This window comes from Mytilus edulis, chromosome 1, assembly GCF_963676685.1.
Source record: "Mytilus edulis chromosome 1, xbMytEdul2.2, whole genome shotgun sequence".
In the NCBI taxonomy this organism is placed as follows: domain Eukaryota; kingdom Metazoa; phylum Mollusca; class Bivalvia; order Mytilida; family Mytilidae; genus Mytilus; species Mytilus edulis.
The window spans coordinates 76483444-76506278 of NC_092344.1; the positions used below are offsets into that span (position 1 = coordinate 76483444).

Genomic DNA, 22835 nt, shown 5'->3' on the forward strand with positions numbered 1-22835 from the left:
TGACCGTCTTCTTTTTATATTACACGTATCATAAGTGCATGAAGAGAAAATATGTTGTTGAGGAGGTATTTCACCCACCCTAAATTATCAAAATAAAAACATATGTTTTTTAACATATATGAAGTATAAAGCAACATTTAAAAAAAAACAGTTTTTTTTTCATAAAAAAAATAAATTTGTTTTTCTCCGACCCCCCCCCCCCCTCGCCCCCCCCAAAAAAAACCCAACCTCATTTCTTATTTTAAAAAGTGAAGTTTTTACAATGCGCAGCAATATCTGTTGAAAACATGTGTAGTGGAAGTTTTTCATAAAAAAAATCCATGCTATTACCCAATAAAAAATAAGTGAAGGAACGCTTCATAAGAAATATGACATGGCTCGATATCTGTACTTGTACAGGTAATTTTTTGTATTATTGTCTTTCAATTTTGCTAATGTATTTTTTCTATATGCCTTTTTGTGCTTCTTTGTTTCATATTTTTTTTTTAAAAGTGATTAGGATTAAAACACAAAGTTGACTGCTGAACCCTTTATGTCTGTTTGTTTTGTTCACACATCATTGTCAATATAATGGAATTTTATACAACTGTCATACAAGTAAGAGGTTTAGCTGAGGTTAAGAATGACCAAGTGAAATTGCAAAAACTAATTTGAGTAAGATAAAAGTAAACGCTCATTTGAAAACGTTTCAAATGATTAGGCTTGGAAAAACGTTCATAATTGACCTGACCTTTCAAAGTTTTGCAACTTTTAAATTTTTTTGTTGTTTGACATATTCTTCGGCTTCCTGCATAGTTTGGCCTTCTAAATCGTTTGATTTGAAAGCCATTGATAAAAATCTTCGGTTGACGATTGTGCGTTTGGTGTAACAAATGTTAAGCCTAGTATCTTTGATGCAGTCCCCGAGGGTATCATCAGCTCAGTAGTCAGTACTTCGGTACTGACATGATTTAACAAACTTTACTAAAATTGACCGTTTATAAATATTGAAAATATTAAGAAACTAAGGTTTCAACTCTCTCAGGCAAAGGTGGCTTTAAATTATTAAACGTGTTTTTTTTCAATTTTTTTTCTTAGACACTCATGTTTAAACTCTTTCGAGCTATTGTAACCTGTAATGAAATTAGTTTATATCTTTGTGTACTTTATGGACATAAACGCCCGATTTCAAGCCTATGAAAATACCAAAATTGATTTCCTTATTTCATTTTAAACTTCCCTTACTTATTTCATATCTAAAAATCCATGTATTGTTAATTGTTTTAAATAGGATATAAAAAGGCAACAGTAGTACACCGCTGTTCGAAATTCATGAATCGATTGAGAAAAAAACTAATCCGGGTTAAAAACTAAAACTGAGGGAAACATATCAAAAATAAGAGGAGAACTACGACACAACAGAAACACAATCTAAAATTCAACGCACACAGAAACGAACTATAATATAAAAATGGCCATTTTCGCCTTTATTCTAATTTGGGTATTTCGAGCATAAGTAGTTAGCTTTCCCTAATTAAAAGCACTCATATTTGGGGTGTAGTTTAAAAGAAGTATTTACACATACATAATCTAGTAATCCACACATTTGTACATATAATATATGTGCTAAATGTTTTAATTTCTGGGGACAGTTGCAGAAAAAAGAAAAAGACATTGTTTCCTTCTGGTTATTATCAAATTCTGTCCGGCACCTCTCGATAAAAATTTAGATCGGGGATGCATTGTGACTTAAATTAAGTTTTAAATGTATTTAAAATGAATTTCTTATTCAAACTATATATACATTTTCGTCACCAAAAGTATTGCAATTGTATAAAATATAGATCTTACAATGAAATATATTTAGAAACGTAAAATTTTCATTTTTATAAAATAGACAATGACATCATATGCCATCAATAGGAAACGAATAGTTGCTATCATTTGAAGTCATGTGACAGCTAATTCGGGGAAATTGATTTTCGATGCAACACTTTTGTTAGTTCTAATTCGAATAGAGAAGACATTCTGCATAACTGCAAACTTACAGTGTGAAGGTAAATTCATATTTTCAGATTAGTTATGTACAAACCATTTTATTTAAAACTAAAAAATGTTCGCTTTTTTCAGATAATATTTTTAAGAATTACTAATGAAATGAAAAACCCGGTAAGCGTCTTTATGTTACGATAGTGTGATAATAGATTTATAAGGACAAATCAGACCTGTATCACATATTTAGATAATTCAAAATAACATGAAAAGCAAAATTCTGTCTGAACAATACAAGATGTGAAAATAGAATCCAATAATAAATAAATGCAGAATATCCAGGGTAACCACTGAATGTTGCTGCAATTTAAATTTACGCTGTGTATGTTAATTCATTTATGTATGTCTAAAAAGATATATTACAGACCTTTGAAAATAGAATTCGTTTCAAGATAATGCACCATAGGTAAAATTTAAATATTTCTTAACATTGGATTACATATTATTTTGAAATCTAATATATGATATTATTAAATAATTCCGCTCTATATCTTAACTGAACTAGATAAGTTAATGTATTTTTCCCCAACTGATACATTTATGATAATATCAGCTGTCGGGTTCTTTATTCGTAATCATCAAGCGTATACCGGTCTCGTATTGTCTGAATAACCACTTTTTGTTCGTGCCATCAAACCAATTTTAGGACGTTATAAAACAAAAAGTCAGTGTAAATAAATATATATGAACGATTTAGACCCACCACACTTAAATATTTATGTCATACATAATAATTTGTTATCAAGGGTCGAATGATACATTTTAATATTATTGATAGGATGAAAGTTTGTTATGTTTAATAATAAACATTCTTTTAAGGTATTTTTTTTTAAAGGAAATTCTTTTATTCTATTTTGTTTAAACCATGCAACGAGTCCATAGGATCAAAATGAGTTACATTCATGAATATTGTCTGCACAAAATTATTTGTGCAAAATTTGAACAATATCATCATGCAAACAAAAATATAAATGATGATCTATTAGGTACGTCATAAATAGTCTTAAACCTGTCTAGATTGGTAAATATTCCCCAATTAATTCTTTTTACATAGGTTTAAATTTTCTTTAAATAAAAATCAAACCTAATCAGCAGTCTTGCAAAGAAATTAAATTATTTTAGTTTTTAGGTTGATTTTTTCGGGTTTTGTTTTTCCTTTCAAAATCTATGATGTTTTTACTTATACATCATGGTCTGTATTTTACGAATCTATAGCCAACCGATCATCAATAAAATTACAGATATACATGTTATAATGTCATAATTGGTAAAAAATAAACATTTACCAATCCGCTATAGAAGAATGGCATATCATCATTTATGGTTCAATGGATTTTGACAGGAAAAACCCCCCGATGCATTGGAATATAGTGGAATATACACTGCATGGTGACCATCTCTTTAGAATGGAATTCATTTCAGTATGTCAAACAGATTGTTTATCTCAATATTTAGTTCCAACTTAATGTTTTGTTGACTCCGTAATTTGTCAATTCATCTTTTATTTCTGTCGGAGTCTTTGTTATATTGGCCTTATGATTTTAATTGTCCACTATAAGGCACTTTGTCGAAATCGTTCTTATCCTTTATTACTACATTTACAACTTTCGGGATAAAAGACTTGATTAATGCTGATGATTATTTATTTAATTTAGAAGATGTCAGTATTTTCGGATTTTTAAAATTTATTTTAGGGTAAAGGTAGTGTTTTGGGGTAAAAAGAAAGAAGGAAAAAATCCGAATCTGAATTTTTTTGTGACCGTTAAAAGATTTTAGCTTTATTAATCAATGGATTTGTACTTGCATTATTAGCAAAATAACAATCCACTTTGTGAAGCAGAATCTCTCTATCCAAATGAGTTCACCACACATTCTTATGTGGTTCTTTGTGATCTATTTTTAGTTTTTTGTGGAATGTGTTAAAACTGTTTTTCTTTTCGTAGTTTTCATTGTTTAGTATAGTGTTCTCTATTTGTATTTTTTGTACCTTCTCTCTTTCTAAATTCTATCATTTTTGCATATCAAAAAGTAAAATAACAAAAATTCTGAACTCCGAGGAAAATTCAAAACGGAAAGTCCCGAATCAAATGGTTAAATTAAGTGATAAAAAACATCAAACGAATGGACAACAACTGTCATATTTCCGACTTGGTTACAGGCATTCCCAAATGTAGAAATTAAACAGAATTTTTATATATATATATTTTTTTTATACGGTAATTTCTTTTAACCTTATAAAAAGGCAATAACTTTTTTTTCTTTTTAACAGAAATAACTGCGTTATGAAGGAGATGATATGCTATTAGTGTAAATGAGTTACCTTCATTGTATAAAAAGTTATCAATGATAGACCAAATAGTTATCAAATGTACCAGGATTATAATTTAGTACGCCAGACGCGCGTTTCGTCTACATAAGACTCATCAGTGACGCTCATATCAAAATATTTATAAGCCAAACAATTACAAAGTTGAAGAGCATTGAGGATCCAAAATTCCAAAAAGTTGTGCCAAATACGGCTAAGGAAAACACGGAACAACAAGTTACAAATGGCCCACACATGACTAGTGCAGTACAATTCAAATAGGAACAAACAAAGTTCTAACCTATATAAAAACGAGATATTTTTATCAAATTCCTAACATTATAAAACTAAAGTTCAAATCCCCCAGGCAAGTTGACTTGATACCAGATTCGGATATTTGGTTGAAGGTCCTTGCTGGTCATATATGTCCTCGAATGTTTCTGTTCTTATGTACCCTTGGGTTTGATAATTTGGATTTAACGTGTCAGGTATATATTTTAGACTTTCAACTTACAATCAATTGTTAATAAAGCAAGCGAGGCCTTCAGCCTTTTTTATCAAGCGTTCTTATTCTGATTTCTGTGAAGAGTTTATTTCATGCGTCCAAAATATTTTCTAAAACAGGAACGCTCAATGACTAATATTTTAAAGCCAAGCCATTATAATATTAAAAGTTTGAAGAGTGAAATGAACAAAAATGACAAAAATACGATAGCCAAATCCACCAAAGGTTAACTTTGCTTGATTGCATTTCAAAATAATTTCAAATTTTATAAACGGACGATTTAAGACAGGTTTATTATAAATCATGTCACTATAGACATACCGATACTACGCCCGGGAACTGATAGTCGACCAGACGCGATATCAACCGAGTGGTGTAAAAAACAACACTTTGTGAACTTCAAGCGTCCGAAAGAAACTATTTAATTTACCTTCACCAAGAACTCTCAATGCCGAATATCTCCAAATAGTGCTAAGGGCAACTTTACATGAGGACATAACGAATTTCAAACTTGGAACTTTTTCAGTTGTGTTTATATGTCTTTTGGTTAAGTAAGCCATTTCAATTGCTATTTCATAGTGTGTCTTTCTATGTTGTGATATTATACTATTCTATCAGATAAATGCGAAGGTTGGTACCTATTAAAACTTTAAAACCCGCTGCATTTGTTTGCACCTGTCCTAAGTCAGAAATCTGATTTCCAGTAATTGTCGCTGGTGGATGTGGATCATAAGTGTTAAGCGGTTTTTTTTTAATAAAGATTAGACCGTTGATTTTTCCGTTTAACGGTTTTACAGAATAAACAACACGAACCCTACCAAAAAAACTAGGGGTGATCTCAGGTGTTCCAGAAGGGTAAGCAGATCCTGCTCCACATGTGACACCCGTCGAGTTGCTTATGTGATAACAAATCCGGTAAATAGTCTAATTCGGTAGGTCACATTCATGAAAGGGAAGGGGATTGAAGTTACGACGTAAGGAACATATCCGATATCATTTGTGAAACGGTTATTCATAACGGTCAACCAAATCGTGATGGCGTCCGTAAAATTTACGAAGGGATGATTTCAACTTCACCATTTGGAACTCTTGGTTTAATAGCTTCCTTGTGAGCAGCAACCCTCTATCAAGAAAGTCATGATAGGAAATGCAAGCACGGGAATATCGTATCAATTGGGAGATATATACCCCGTATGCAGGTGCTGCTGGAATGTTGCTACTTAGAAATGGAAAGTTCACATTTGGAAAGCTGAAATCATCTCTTTTGTCGTAAAAGTTTTGTTTTCAACAGACCCTCATTGTCAATTTAAAGTAGTCTTATGTTATTGTTCTCCTTAAACAGTAAAAGTTGAATTGGGTGGCTGGATATTTATTTAAGGGAAGGAGTATGTTAGCTAGAACTCATCTGCACTTTTATCGTTAATTTTGAAGTGCAAATTACAAAGTCCTGTGTTAAATTCGTATTAAAATGAAACCAACAAAGTTAACTGTAGAGTTTCTACGCATACAGAACACGAATGCAGCATCGGCAAATCAAGGGATGATTTTAATCTAGGTATTTGTGTCAATCAAGATTTGTTCTCATTAAAGTGATTCACAATAACAGATCAGGTTGTTAGAAGTAATTTGTAACAGATGATATTTTTGCATCTTCAGTTTTTCAATATATTGTTACAGAAATGGAAGAAGGAACATTGCATGCACTGGTTCCTAATGGACAAGGGAATTTAGAGATTAGGAAAGGTAATGTAATATTTCTCTTAAATATTAGACAATGCATATTCTTTCAAACAATATTTACTTGTTTACGTAACCTAAAATGTGTCTCTAAAAATTATATGAGTAGCTCTTTGAAATGAATATCAAATTATTCAGTATTTTCACCTTTTTTCTATTTATTCATTATCATTACATTACGATTCCGTGTAAAACACTCATTTGGTAAATATGTATAAAAATGGCAATTGATGAATTACATAGATGTATGTAACAGGAATAGCTTTTATAAAAAAAAAAGTTTAAAATATTTCATTGTTGTTTTTTGTAGAATCTGTACCTCTGTTGGGTTCTAGTCGTTTTGTACTAGCCATCTTAGGATTTTTTGGACTACTAAATATGTATGCGATGCTTGTAAACATTAATGTTGCGATTGTCTGCATGGTAAATCGGACTGCGATATATACTTTTGAAAACTCTACTGTTAATCCGCATGAAGATAGTAATTGTTATCGTCAGAAATATAACTCATCGGATATGTCTACTATTCCTGTAAGTTGATACGAGAGAAATGGAGAGAGATGGAGAGAGAGAAAGACATTAGAGAGAGATGGAGAGAAAGAGACATGAGAGAGATGGAGCATTTATTTCATCAGTCGTCTTATTTTGTCATATAGACTCAAGCGCATCCGTCTAAAACATATCATAATGGATATCAATAGGAAAATTACTCAACAATTGCACTAGCAATACTGTTTCTATTTGCAAGTTTAGCTTGTATTGTTCATTTGGTGTTAGTTTCAAAAAACGTGCAGTTCCCTATCTGAAACCATATATCGTGGCAATTTGTATACAAAGTCCCCACTCCTTTTTATGTCATTTATAATAAAACTGAGAATGGAAATGGGGAATATGTCAAAGAGACAACAACCCGACCATAGAATAGACAGCAACAGACGGTCACCAACAGGTCTTCAATACAGCGAGAAATTCCCGCACCCGGAGGCGTCCTTCAGCTGGCCCCTAAACAAATATATATGCCAGTTCAGTGTTAATGAACGCCATACAAAACTTCAAATTGTACACAATAAACTGAAATTAAAAATAATACGAGACTAACAAATGCCTTTGAATCAATTATATTTTTGTATGAAATCAGTACTAATATTGTATTTTTAAGCCAAATCGTCTGTTTATCCTAACATGAGTGAAGATCTTTCAAAACTGTATAGCATACCAACAACATTCAGATACATAATACATATATATTTCATTCGGAAATATGAGTATTGTCATTGTTTCCGTTAATTTGAAATTATTTTCCCGTTCCTGTCGAAATAAGGATTAATTTTGCCTGGTGAATGACTTTGTCCTTTTAAAATATACCAGGAGTTAAAACAATCCAAGACGAAGTCTGAATTCATCTCCTGAAACTGATCAAATGGTAACATTTGTTAGCATATGGTTATACATCATCTTACTACCAACATACCATACTTGTCTAAATGAAGCACAATTGAACAGGAAACAATGACAAGTTTTCATACAACAATGCACCTTTTTGTATTCATGCAACGTTCTTAAATGACAAAGAATTGTTTCAAGGTTAACAGATTTTGGCACTAAATTATAATCCTGGTATCTGATAACTATTTACTCCACTGGGTCGATGCCACTGCTGGTGGACGTTTCGTCCCCGAGGGTATCACCAGCCCAGTAGTCAACACTTCGGTGTTGACATGAATATCAATAATGTGGTCATTTAATATAAATTTCGTGTTTACAAAATTTAGAATTTTTCGAAAAAAATAAGGTTTTTCGAATCCAAGGCATAGATTAACTTAGACGTATTTGTCACAACTTTTTGGAATTTTGGATCCTCAATACTCTTTATTTTTGTACTTGTTTGGTTTTATAAATATTTTGATATGAGCGTCACTGATGAGACTTATATATACGAAATGCGCGTCTGGCGTAATAAATTATAATCCTGGTATCTTTGATAACTATTTGATTCATGACTGACGGAACGAAATCAGTGGAATTTAAAAAAAAAATACATTTTTATTCAATTGACACCTGTACTTGACCGAAACGTTCACGTGTGTCTTCTGCCAAATATTTAAATATGTAATTAATTACATATTCTAATATATGGTTTTAGCTTTTGTTGACCAGTTCCTTTTTTGTCATTACTTGGATCGCTTTTGTCGACGATAGATTATGCATTGTTTCCATCGTCTTTTTATTTTATTATGAAGACGTTAATTAACGAAAATACGACACTGTCTGATTATTTCCTACAGAAGGAACTAAAATAAAAGTTTGTCTTTACTTCATTCTCTTGATTATTACCTAGGGTGGTGAGTTAAATTGGGATCCAGAGATACAAGGATATGTACTTGGTGGATTCTACTGGGGATATTTGATAACACAGATGCCAGCAGGATGGGTAGCTACAAGATATGGTGGAAAGATGGTGACTGGTTGGAGCATGTTTATTTCAATGATATTCACATTACTAACTCCATTTGCTGCTAGAACTAGCTTTATATTTGCAATAGTTGTTAGGATCGTTATTGGAATGTGTACTGTAAGTAATAAATTGAATAAAATATATATATTTGATGCAGTTTTTGTTTATTGTTTTGAACTAAAATCATAGTTTTCTAGTTTAAATTATTTTGCAATTGTAATGTCAAGGCTTTTTAAAGCTTGCTATGCGATAGGCCGTACAGTGACCGATATTTAATTAGATTTACGTGATAAAGACTTTGTCAGTCATTTGTTTTGTCCAATTGTAACTATATCGTCTTAATTTTTACATGCTTCGAAAATAAACTTGAACGTTACTATTTTTAGCTGTATATAACCATATTGCATGCAATTATACATGAACATTTCACAAATTTGTTGCTAGAAGTTACTTTAAACTTCACTTAATTCGTTCTTAGATGTACAAACTTGTTTTGGAAGTTTACCAGTGCCTTTATAAGACTAAGTATAGACTTAATATAGATGTAATAGCACATCCTAAATGTTAAGGTGATATTGTTTCAATACGATCTGGTTAAACTCATATATCCATTAATTAACTTATTTTCATGGGCTTCCGATTCAACTATGTAATAAGAACACTTAATATCATTGTTTTACTCATATGCACATTAATGGCACAAGAATCTAACGATACTATTAATGCAGATACCCATATTTTGGCATGGCCCATTGAGTTTTTTTATCAAATAATATGAACACACAAGAAACAGATTCCAAAATGTTACAAGTAATATGTAATAAGGTTATTTTAAAAGACAATCTTGAAATCAACATTGTTAATAGGGAGCAGTGTTTCCAGCAATACATTCTCTACTGGGTAATTGGGTACCTCCGTCAGAACGAACAAAGTTTACAGCAATGACGTATTCAGGTAAGTAGTTTGGCTGTGTTTAATCTATTGTTTTATAAAGGAAGAATTATTGATGAATAAAATAAATAAATAAATAAAATGATTACATAAATATATTATTTTGTCGTATCACAGAGAAAAAAAAAATTCTTTTCCTATCCAACCTGCAATATTATTCACGTCATATTATGGGTTCTATTATAACACTCTTATTATACAAACTATTTCAATAAAAGGTCATCCTATGACAGAAAAAATATTCGCTAATTTTAAAGAAGCTTTAAGGTGAAGTGTGGTAGATGTCGACCAGAAAATCCGTCAAATTTAATTCCATCACCGATTTAACAAAATTTTAATAAAAATCTGGATATTTACAGCCAAATGTGCAATTTAAGCCATGGCGTTGTCAGTTTGTTTTAGATTTTGAGTTTAGAGTTTGACTGTTCCTTTGGTATCTTTCGTCCCTCGATTTGAGCCTCAAACATATATTTATCTGATGAAAGATTTAATACACGTTTTAAACACTTAAGTGACTATTTCAGTCGATTCAATTAGCTTTATGTGAATGATTTGAACTGATTAAGTCATCAAAGACGCTCCATTTCAAGCGCAAATATGAAAATCTATCAAATATGCCATAATATGTCACTTTTCAGATGTTTTTTGTCAACAATGAAAGTGGCCGCATCTGTGTTCACTCTCATCCTTTATATATATTATGTATAATCATCAATACAACTTACATTTAAATATTAAGAATGAACACAAATGCGTTCACTTCCATTTTAGACGGAAACCGGCTAAAAATTAGCTAAAATGCTAAAATTGTGATGAATCAGTAATTTAGCATGACTTAATGTTGCTAGATCTCGAAAAATGTTCATTGAATTGTCAAAAACGATTCATATTTATGGAGCTCTACTTCCAATAAAAAGCTTCAAGTTTAAGTTTTAACAATTTTGTAAAACTGCTATATTTTAGGACTAAAAAGGGTTCTTACTGGACCTACTCCTTTACTTCCCGCAAAAACAAAAAACCACTAAAATCCTAAACTAAAAGCAAATAAAACAGTCAGTTAATCTGTAATAACTTCAACAAATTATACGATGCTTTTATTTAAAAAAACATACTGTATCGAAATACAATATTATTTTTAACAACATTGTGAAGTTAATAATTTCTTTCCAGGTACACAACTTGGCATTGTTGTAACATTTGCACTTGGTTCATTGTTGTGTGCACATGGTTTTGCTGGAGGTTGGCCATCTATATTTTACGTCTGTGGTAGGTGAATTGACAATAAACATTTAACTCGTCAATTTATTTTATATCTATGATTGCGACTTCCAAATCAACAGTAAATGGAGTCTTCTGTTCATGCTCTTTAATAAATTGCGTCACTAATTAAGTTGTTTGAATTTTTCCTAAAATGAATATTCTATCTAAGTCACAACTTCAACATTTGATTTCTCTTTATCTTCATTATTCATTTGTGTTATTCATGTGTTATTCATTATTCACCGAGTGGTGTAAGGATTGATCAAATGAAAGACCGACCGGAGGTGTGTTCTACGACAAGAAAAACCTTAAAATATGCATTATCTGACTTATATACCGTCAAAAAATATTAATTCTTATAAAGATTTGTAAAATTTAGTATCATATTTTACCGACAACATTAAAGTGGGATATTCCTTTCTGATGCGTTTAGTTAATACGCCCTGCGGCTCACTTAGAATGTGAAATAAAACTCACTAAATAATTTAGATATAAACCTTTTAAAAATTATTATCCATACACAATAAAAATATTACTGTAACTGCATGAAGTAAGACACAAGTGTATTGTTACCATCCGATAACGGTGTATGACAAATACAAGACACATTGTAAGTAATTTACTGTACCACTTAGCTTATGGAAAAGGGGGAGGGGGTATGTTTTTTTTTCTATTTGTTATGTTATTTCTATCGCGGAAATGTGGTTATTTTTAAACAATTTTACTTGAATCGAATGAAAAATTCAGAAAGATTGTCTTTTGAATAGCAATACATTTTATTAAAAGATAATCAGGATATAATTATATACCCTCCGTACCCGACCCTTTCGTGAGTTACGTTAATGTTATTCAATAGAATATAAGAATATCTTATTAGTTGATCATTTGATAGAGTAAAAGGTATACATAAATTTTAAAAAGTTAAGAACTGACACGAAGACGAATATAAATACATGTAGGTCACAGTAGGATTTCCTATTCAGTGAGTATCGTTCGAAACATGCATGACATATTTGCCACTGGACGTTAAGCAAGCAACCAAAAATCAATCAACCTATTCAGTTTGACCCAATAAGATTTTCAAAATCTTACACACGAATATGTTAAATCTGGATTTATTTTATGAAAGTCTACATTAAAATTCATCTGACATATATGATAATGTTTCTTTATTGTAGCGATAAATTAACAAAACTCCACGTTATTTGTTTCTAAAATTAAAATGCGGGACTACAATGACGGTTTCTTTTACACCTATCATCGATTGAACTTTAAAAAATAAATTTCCAAATCGGCAACAAAAAACTATTAGACGAATAAAATTTTGAAGTAAATCATAGATTGCATGTTTATCAAGGACAATAATGACCTCACACAGGTCATTATTTTATGCCTTGGAGCATATATCATTGAAATATGGTATCGTCCAGGTTGATTCTGAAAAATAATGACCTGTCGTTCTGAAAGAAAATAACTCCATATAGCTATATAACAGAACTTAAACCTCACACTTTAACGGAAAAATTTTCATTGGATATATAGCAGTTTGATAAACACTAATTTTGATGATTTTTCCAGAGTTATCTCCCTGTAATATTATAGACCGACTTTTTATGTTATAACAACAGTCAACTATTTTCTATCCTTGGCTGTTTTTTACAAAACCTTTCGGAATTTTGGATCCTCCGTGTTCTTTAACTTTGTACTTTATTTGGCCTTTTTACTTTTTTTTTATTCGAGCGTCATAGATGCGTGAGAATGTTTGTAGACAATACGAACGTCTAGTTATGATATTTAATCTGGTATTATATTAAAGGTCTAAGATATCTGAAATTGGAATAAACAGTTATGAAAAGGATTTGACTTTTATTTGGTTTTGATGCGTTTTGTTATTTGATTTTGCCATGTGATTATAAACTTTCCGAATTGATTTTCGTCTGAGTTTAGTATTTTTGTGATTTTACTTTTTAGCTCACCTGGCCTAAAAGGCCATGTGAGCTTTTCTCATCACTTGGCGTCCGTCGTCGTCGTCGTCGTTAACAATTTTTCAAATATCTTCTTCTCTGAAACTACTGAATGGATTTGAATGAAACTTAGCATGATTGTTCCTTAGATTATCCTGCACAAAGTGTGTGCTTCGGTTTTTGATCCGTCAAAAAACATGGCCGCCGTTACTTAAAATAGAACAAATCTGACAGGGTAAAAATGTTCATTAGGTCAAGATCTATCAGCCCTGAAATTTTCAGATGAATCAAACAAACCATTGTTGGGTTGCTGCCACTTAATTGGTAATTTTAAGGAAATTTTGCAGTTTTTGGTCATTATCTTGAATATTATTATAGATAAAGATAAACTGTAAACAGCAAAAATGATCAACAAAGTAAGATCTACAAATAAGTTAATATGACCAAAATTGTCAATTGACCCCTTAAGGGGTTATTGTCCTTTAATGACAATTTTTCTATATTTGTTATCACATTTGCTAACTTTAAAAAATCTTCTCTCTGAAACTACTGAATGGATTTGGATGAAACTTAGCATGATTGTTCCTTAGATTATCCTGCACAAAGTGTGTGCTTCGGTTTTTGATCCGTCAAAAACATGGCCGCCGTTACTTAAAATAGAACATAGGGGTCAAATGCAGTTTTTGGCTTATATCTCAAAAACGAAAGCATTTAGAGCAAATCTGACATAGGGTAAAAATGTTCATTAGGTCAAGATCTATCAGCCCTGAAATTGTCAGATGAATCAAACAAACCATTGTTGGGTTGCTGCCACTTAATTGGTAATTTTAAGGAAATTTTGCAGTTTTTGGTCATTATCTTGAATATTATTATAGATAAAGATAAACTGTAAACAGCAAAAATGATCAGCAAAGTAAGATCTACAAATAAGTTAATATGACCAAAATTGTCAATTGACCCCTTAAGGGGTTATTGTCCTTTAATGGCAATTTTTCACAAATTGTTCATCATATTTGCTAACTTTAAAAAATCTTCTCCTCTAAAACTACTAAACCAAATTCAACCAAACTTCAACTGAATGATCAGTAGGGTGTATAAAATAAAGTTTGTGCTGTATTTTTTATTTCGTCAAAAAACATGCCCGTCATGGCTAAAAATAGAACACAGGGTAAAATGCAGTTTTTGGCTTATATCTCAAAAACTCCAGCATTTAGAGCAAATAAGACAAGAAGTTAAAGTATTTATTAGGTCAAGGTCTACCTGTCCTGAAATTTTCAGCCGAAACTGGTTTTTCAGGTATAATGCCCCTGAATTGTTGATTTTGAAGAAATTTTGCAGTTTTTGGTTATTATCTTGAATAATATTATAGATGCAGATAAACTGTTAATAGCAAAAATGTTAAGCAAAGTAAGATCTACAAATAAGTCAATTTGACCAAAATTGTCAATTGACCCCTTAAGGAGTTATTGCCCTTTAAAGACTTTTTTCACAATTTGTTCATCATGTTGACTTACTTTAAAAAATCTTCTCCTTTGAAACTGCTGTATCAATTTCAGCCAAACTTAGGCTAAATGAGTTTCAGAGTATCTAGTATAAATTTTATATTTCATTTCCTTGTATGTCAGAAACATAGCTCCTATGGCTAAAATAGAACATAGGAGAAAATGATTTTTTTTTTTGCTTTTGAAGAAAATAGAACGATTCAAAGAACATTTAAATAAATTGAAAAGCCAAAATAATCATTGATGAGAGATTTAACCAAAAAAATTAAGGTGAGCGATTCAAGCTCTTGAGAGCCTCTTGTTACATTTTGTACATAGTTCATACATATAAGTGTATTAAGTAAAAAGAAAATTTGATATTTTTAAGATACACATGGTGCTGTCAATATTTCCACAAAAAAGTTAGTAGTTTGAAAAATAATCAAAATCAAAAAACTTATTTCTGGTTTAAAGACCAATGGATCCACTTTCGGATTGAAGACCACTTCTTGTTGATGTATTACGATTTTTTTTTTATATTTTGTATAGATTAAACCGTTGGTTTTCCCGTTTGAATGGTTTTACACTAGTAATTTTGGGGCCCTTTATAGCTTGTTGTTCGGTGTGACCCAAGGCTCCGTGTTGAAGGCCGTACATTGACGTATAATGGTTTACTTTTTTTTAAATTGTTATTTGGATGGAGAGTTGTCTCATTGGCACTCACACCACATCTTCCTATATCCAATTAAAAAATATACCTTTGTTTTATAGATCTTAAAAGAAGGCAAGAACCAGACAAACATTGCCAACGAACATTAATGAAAAATATTTGCTTACAAAGATCATTCTAAGAGCCAAAACTTATTTTCGATTTAAGATGAATGACAAAATTTTAATATAAAGTATAGCGACAGTGCATACAAAAGGGTTTAATAAAAATATGTCATTCTATGAAAGGTTGAATGGCCAAATAAGTATGAGACTAATTCCAAAAAATCTTTTATCAGCTGATATTCATTGAAACAATCATTGTTTATAGAAATTTGTCAGAAAACGATGCGCATTGTTTTCAATGGGCGTACTATATTGGAGACATGTTTTTGTTGACTTTTTATATCCCCTCATGTATGAAGAGTCTTTACTTTTTATTCATTACGATAATTTAAACTACTATCTAGTCGTTGTTTAAATGCTTTTAATAAATTGAAGAACATTCTTTTCTTTTACATTAGGCATTTCAAGTTTTATATGGTTCATTTTATGGATGTGGTTTGTTAGTGACACACCAGCCGAGCACAAACGAATTTCAGCAGAGGAAAAAGAATACATAATGGGCTTATTAGCAGACAGTACTCATGACACTAAAAAGAAGGTAAAACAAAATAAAACATATCTAATGTAAATAAAAGGCTTCCATATGAGTAAACATCAGACGAATTAAAGCTTGTGAAAAAAGTAGAGATAAGATTAAGAACTGTCTGTTGAAAAAATTGCTTTAAAATATAAAAAAAAATGATTTCGAGACAAGTCTCTACTAGTGACAAATTGTCAGAAGAATTTACCAATAAATGTCACAGAACTGTCTTCAACAATAAGCAAAACAATTAAAACCACTAAGAAAAATTCCAAACAGAAAATCCCTAATCAAATGGCAAATCAAAAGCTCAAACACATCAAACGAATGGATAACAACTGTCATATTCCTGACTTCTTACCTACAGGCATTTTCTTATGTAGAAAATGTTGGATTAACCTCTCACTTGTACGACAGGTGCATAACATTCTATTAAATTGACAACGATATTGAACAGAATAAACAGACAAAATAAATAAAAATGACAAAAATAAGGGTGCAGTAGTCGACATTGTGTTAAAATCTTAATCACTATAAAAACCCATTCTGCATGTTAATTTATTGAAGGTACAATAGTTAGTCAACTAAACGAAAAAAATAATGGGTTAATTTTTATGACCAAAACAATATAAAAATATATATATATATTACATATAGCAACAAACGACAATCACTTCATTACAGGCTCCTGACTTTGGAAATCACATACAGAATGTCGCGGAGTAAAACATTGCTGCCGCCCTCTATATCCAAATACGCACAATGAGAAGTTGTTAAAAACTGATTTACTGGAAAATTTATATCAAACCATATGTCGAAAGAAAACAAACATACAAATGTATAAAAAAAATACAGATGAAAATTCTTTTTTTGTTACAACTATCCAACAAATGAAAACGGTCACAAAACGCCAGTCAACAGCAAAAAAAAAAAAAGAAGAGAAATATAATTTATCTATGATTTTGTAAGGAAATTTTATGAAAACTGAAAATAAAACCAGCATGCTTTTTAACTTGAAAAACCTCAAATATGTTTTAGGAAAAACTCAAAGAACGAAATAAAAAAGTGAAAAAACAAAAAATAGATTAAAGACAAATAATATAGATGCAAAATGAAAAGTGGAAAACACCTTCATCATTCAAAATAAGTTGTAAATAAGACTGAAGATTGATTATTGATATTTTCTTTTTTTGTAAGGAGCTACATGTACCATGGTTGGCGATTGCAAAGTCAATGCCAAATTATGCCATAGTGGTATCTAATATAACGTGTGATTGGGGTCTTTATACACTGCTAACATACATTCCAACTTACATGAACGATGTTCTTAAACTCGATATCACAACGGTAAGTAACATCAGCGGCTGTTTTTTGTTTTTAAAAGCAATTTATTCGCCGTGAGGAAAACAAATCCCTTCCCCGGATTTCAAGATTAGAAATGTGGATGTTCAGGACAAATGAATACGCAAACACGTGGAGACAAAATAGGGCGAATAATCTGAAGGATCTGTAGCGAAAGAGCAACGTGCAAAGTACAAACTACCCTTTGAAGTATCCATATTTCGAGTTTATTATTTAAAATCGTCATGCTAAACAAGGCTGGCAAAACGATGAAATACATATAAAAACAATGAAATGCAGTTGTATTATCTTATCAGGTATCAATTTTTCCGGCTTTACAAGTATACAATATGGCAAAAATTGAGTCTTTCAGCCCGCGCTTAAAAGACAGTTACATGGGGTGATTGGTTGATAGATGAATGTTTGCGGAATGCTTGTTTAAAAAAGTTCCATGCCTTATAAAACTGCTTGACTACATATCTTGAACGAGAATATATTTACAATGAGTTCAATAGTCAGGTGCTGCAACAGGTTGGAGTAACTTTATATTTGGTTTATAAACAGCCGGCAATGATTCTTTTTAATAATGTGTAATCTAATAACAAAACCAAACTAAAGTTCGTAATGTAATAAGGCATTTCATTTTTAAACTGACTTACTGTTTACAGAATACAATTCTTTGGGATTGATTGTAATGTATGCTTAAAGTTTTCAAAAACATAAATCATGTGCTTTTATTATTTTATGTTCTGATTAATTAAGTATACAATTGTCATATTAACAAACTAAAGCCTCGGTCACACCTTACCGAATAGCTCGAACGGACGTCTAACGGATAACTTTTTTTCAATCCGTTCATGTCCGTTAGACGTCCGTTCTTATCCGAAGACGTCCGTCCATATCCGTTGCATGTCCGTTAAGCGTACGTTTTATCCGTCGACGTCCGTTTTGTCCGGTAAATTTTTTTTGAGCATGTTCAAAACTTTGAACGGACGTCCAGCGGATAGAATGTCCGTTGAACGTCCGTTAGTCGTCCGTTTTGTAAGGTACTCGTCCGTTTCGTTTCCGTTTTGTATCCGTTACGTGTCCGTTATACATCCGTTGGAGGTCTGGAGGATAAATTCACAAACGGTCTTCTACCGGACGTTTAACGGACAAAACGGATGTTGAACGAATGAGAAACGGACTTCTACCGGACGTATAACGGATAAACGGATGATGAACGGATCTAACGGATTAATTCCAATTGAATATTTTGCGTCAGAAATGCCAATTATTGGTAGGTCAGATTTCTTAAGGTTCATGAATTCTTATTATTCATGATCGATCTTAGAGTAAGGGCACGTCTTCACAATCAAGCAGCTCTTATTCAGGCCAGACATTGCCTTTTGGCGGAATTTTGAAGAACAAGCCGAAACCAGCTACACAGAAACTTTTTGAATATTTATGCGATTTACATGTATTATCTTTGACGCCTTTAATTTTTCCGTATATCTTGTCCATCCGTTTTGTCCGGAACGCTTCCGTTAGGTGTCCGTTTTATGCGGTACTCGTCCGTTGGATGAACGTTCGACATCCATACTGTCCCGTACGTTTCCGTTTCTAGTATGTTGCATATCCGGTGTGTGTCCGTTATGCATTCGTTACACGTTCGTTTTATTCGGTCTGTACATCAACGGACTCACAACGGATAACAATTTTGTCTACAGACAACTTTTATTTCCATCCGTTAGGGGTCCGTTCGTGCTATCCGGTATAGTGTGACCAAGGCTTAAAGTACTGATTCAAAACTAACTTTCAGAATGGACTCTTTTCATCATTACCATATATTGTTTTCTGGGCAACTGTATTTTGTGGAGGCTGGCTTGCTGACTTTTTCCGGAACAGAAAATTGATGTCGACTACTAATACCCGTAAAGTATTTGACACTATTGGTAAGACGAATTAAACTGCTCACCTTTTATCAAAGTAGTATTCTGAAATTTCATAATAGTAATATTTGAAACATGTTTGTCACATATATGTTTATAAAACTGATTTGTTCTATATGCAATCAAAACTCATGATGGAAATCGGTATGTTCCAAATCTTTGTTTAAACCACCCCCTCTCAAATAGATAGAAAATAATCCATTAGAAATAAAATAATACTTTCCACCTAGTTTTACTTCATTAATCAAATGTGTATGATATGATTTATTACAGCAAAATTAGTTCCTGCTTCAATGTTAGTTGGTTTAGGCTATGTCGACTGTTCCCAAACAGCCTTAGCCATTGTATTGGTTATTCTTGCTGTAAGTTCGGCAGGATTTCAGTACAGTGGATGGGTTGTTAATCATATTGATATAGCACCTAGCTATGCAGGTATCTTACTTGGAATATCGAATTCACTGGCGTCTACGACAGGAATTATATCTCCAATTATAGTCGGTGCAATTACAGAAAAGGTAAGTTTTTGAAAACAAAATTGTGCGTATTTGTATTGTAATCATGTGTTGTTATATGGTAACAACGAATAAAATTGAAAAAAAACCTGTTAACTGACAGTCAGATTTATCTAAAGCATAAACTAATTCAATATCATTGCTTACATCAACAGATCATGTATGAGATGAACGGGGCTAAATACTGCAAAAAACGCTGTCAAAACAACATTCTTCGAAATGGTATGTTCGTCTCATACTGCAGCTGTGATCGTATATTTTTTATATATGAACATTTAAATTATAAGAAAACTTTTTAATTCACGACACACTCAGCACCGCAACATGAATAAACGTAGCAGACTTGATTCCAATTAGCTTAGTTGGTAGATAAATGATATGATACGCTACATTATTAAAACGTTTGAAATCTCAAAATATGCAATTGTGTCAAAGACAAAGTAATATATCAATAATCGGAATATCGTATTTCTGTTGCTTTAATTTGGTGTGTTTGTTTATGATGTAACGTTTCGTTATGCTTTCTGTATTTGGACATATAATTCATTTTCTTAGAAAACGACAACGGAAAAAATCCAGTTTATAATACAGTCATTTCCCATACTTAACTTATTGAAATACCTATTCGTTTTTACAGTCACAAACTCGAGCCGAGTGGCAGATAGTTTTCTACATTGCAGCAGGTATTTATCTATTTGGTGCAATATTTTACATTATTTTTGCAAGTGGTGAATTACAACCATGGGCGCAGGAACCTGTTACAATAACAATTCCATTGGAAGAGCAAAAGGCTTGTAATCCTATGGACACTGACAATGATATGTGATTTGAAATGCATTGTCATTGATGAATATGGCTAGAGAAATATAAAAATCAGCGTTTTCTGTGATATCATATATTTTGATTCAATGCCGAGTTATAAAATGACTTTGTTTTATGATTTTATAATACGATTTAAAGATTTGATGTCACATATTTGTATTACACAGTTGTTGTAAGTCTTTCACGACAACTTTGTAAACCAATATTTATGAACGTACGCTATATATGATGCCTGTTGTTTTGGTGAGTCATATTTGTTTGTTTAATATATTGTCATTATATTTCTGTTTTCTTTTATTAAATTGATTGATCATAAATTTATCGCAGAGATTCTTTGAAATGTTTCTCGACTCTATGAATGGTAAAGGAAGCCTGACCAAGTCATGAATATGGAAGTATGCATTCGTTTGATGTGTTTTTTTGGAATTTCAAAAGCAAAATTGCATTTATTGATGTTTCATTGTAAAGTACAACGGCTACAAAGAAGAGTGAACGAAGTCAGGAATTTAAACAATTGTTTAAGCATTTAAATTTAGTGTAAATTTTGATAATCCTTCCGGAATTTATAGATTGCTGCTTTCATAATGTTTTTGTCGACCGAATGTGCAAGATCTACGTTGGTAGTCCTTGAAGTTAAACACCTCTAGAGAAGTTTTTTTATATATTGTTCTTTTGGTATTTTATGCCTTCATTTCAAATATGATGGTGATTTAAAATAATTTCTTTAAGTGCATGGCGGAGCTCGAAAACCTGAAGGAAAATATCCATGATTATTTTTATTTTGGTGTTGCTTTTGAAGTTTTATATGTATTTCGGCTATATTTTTCCTTCTTATGAATAACGGCAACAGTAGTATTTCGATATTCAAAGGTCATAAATTGATTTAGAAATTAAATCAGGGTTACAAACTAAAATCGAGGGAAACACGTCAACTTTAAGAGGAAAATTAATGAAAAACAGGAACACTGAAGTGAAAAAACAACAACGTATAACTCATATACACAAATATATATAGTATTGACAACAGACTCTTAACATGAACTCTTTACATTCCTAGTATCGCGAGCATACCTAATGATATACAAGCAAAATGTAATTAATATGATTGATTGAGTATGGTGTCCTTCTTACTGTTTGTCTAAACGGCCAGGTAACATGTTCGAAGCTTACGTTCAACCATTATATATCTGAATCGTCGTTAACATACCAGCTGACTACGTCTATGTAAAAGGTATATAATGCAAGAAGCTTCGCTTTTCCTAGGACTCGTCGTAGTAGTTTAACAAACACAGCTCTATTTTTGGGTCATCATTTGCGTTTCTCATTATTTCCATTCGTTCAATGCAAGTTTTAAAGTTTTTTTATAATCTGCTATTCCCATGGAAACTTCATTTTACTTTGACCCATTTAAGTTATCAAAGTTGCCTAGTTTTCAGTAACCCAACCACTGCGTCTAACGTAGCTATTGCAAAACCAAATTCAATTAGTTTCGCCCCCTGTTTACGCAGAATGATTTACGTCAAAATGTATCTTTGTACAGTTCGCTCTTGTGTATATATTCATTTTGATATTTATGACTGAATAAATAATTGTCGAACTTAAAGATGATGTTATCATTTAGCATATATACCTTTATAGGTAATGCTGATATTTGGTTGATATTTATGACTGAATAAATAATTGTCGAACTTAAAGATGATGTTATCATTTAGCATATATACCTTTATAGGTAATGCTACTTCGATTCTTGCATATAAAAAGATCAGAACAGAATAAAAAATGATCCAGCAACCAGGTACATTAATACAAACAAACATTCATTATCATTTTAGCTTTATAGAAGTAGCACATGCAATTTTCTTTAAACATCATCGCTGAGACCTATATATAACCTAAATCTAAAATTGAATTCATTGTTTTGAATGGCAATTAATTAATATTGTTTTAGAAACAGCCAGACTTAAAGCTTTTACAAGCGCCCAAAAATACTGCAAAATTCTGAATATCTAGACATATTTTTTTTTATAGAAAATACATCAACAGGTAAACAGAAGTAATAAAATGCGAAAAGTATAAAGCAAACTATGTACGGGAAACTTTAAGCTTTCAGTTTTCCAATTGCATTAGTTCACATGTTTAAATGAATGGACTTCGTTTGCAGTTTATGAGAATCCCTCATTTAAAAA

At 31.6% G+C, this 22835-nt stretch overlaps 1 protein-coding gene across 2 annotated transcripts in view; it reads left to right on the forward strand.

The window, feature by feature from the left end:
• LOC139490237 (sialin-like) overlaps window positions 1-20966 on the forward strand; it is a 34577-nt gene extending 13611 nt beyond the window's left edge. The window contains exons 1-11 of one of the 2 annotated variants that reach the window (XM_071277092.1): window positions 1914-2036; window positions 6519-6584; window positions 6889-7109; window positions 8917-9150; window positions 9900-9987; window positions 11155-11250; window positions 15922-16061; window positions 17241-17390; window positions 19186-19318; window positions 19589-19830; window positions 20465-20966. In XM_071277092.1, the coding sequence (XP_071133193.1) occupies window positions 6521-6584; window positions 6889-7109; window positions 8917-9150; window positions 9900-9987; window positions 11155-11250; window positions 15922-16061; window positions 17241-17390; window positions 19186-19318; window positions 19589-19830; window positions 20465-20653 (1557 nt within the window). In that variant the 5' untranslated portion in view covers window positions 1914-2036; window positions 6519-6520 and the 3' untranslated portion in view covers window positions 20654-20966. Of the gene's footprint in view, window positions 1-1913; window positions 2037-6518; window positions 6585-6888; window positions 7110-8916; window positions 9151-9899; window positions 9988-11154; window positions 11251-15921; window positions 16062-17240; window positions 17391-19185; window positions 19319-19588; window positions 19831-20464 lie in introns of those variants that run through there. The other variant, XM_071277099.1, reaches the window with a different exon arrangement.
• The last annotated feature ends 1869 nt before the right edge of the window (window positions 20967-22835 follow it).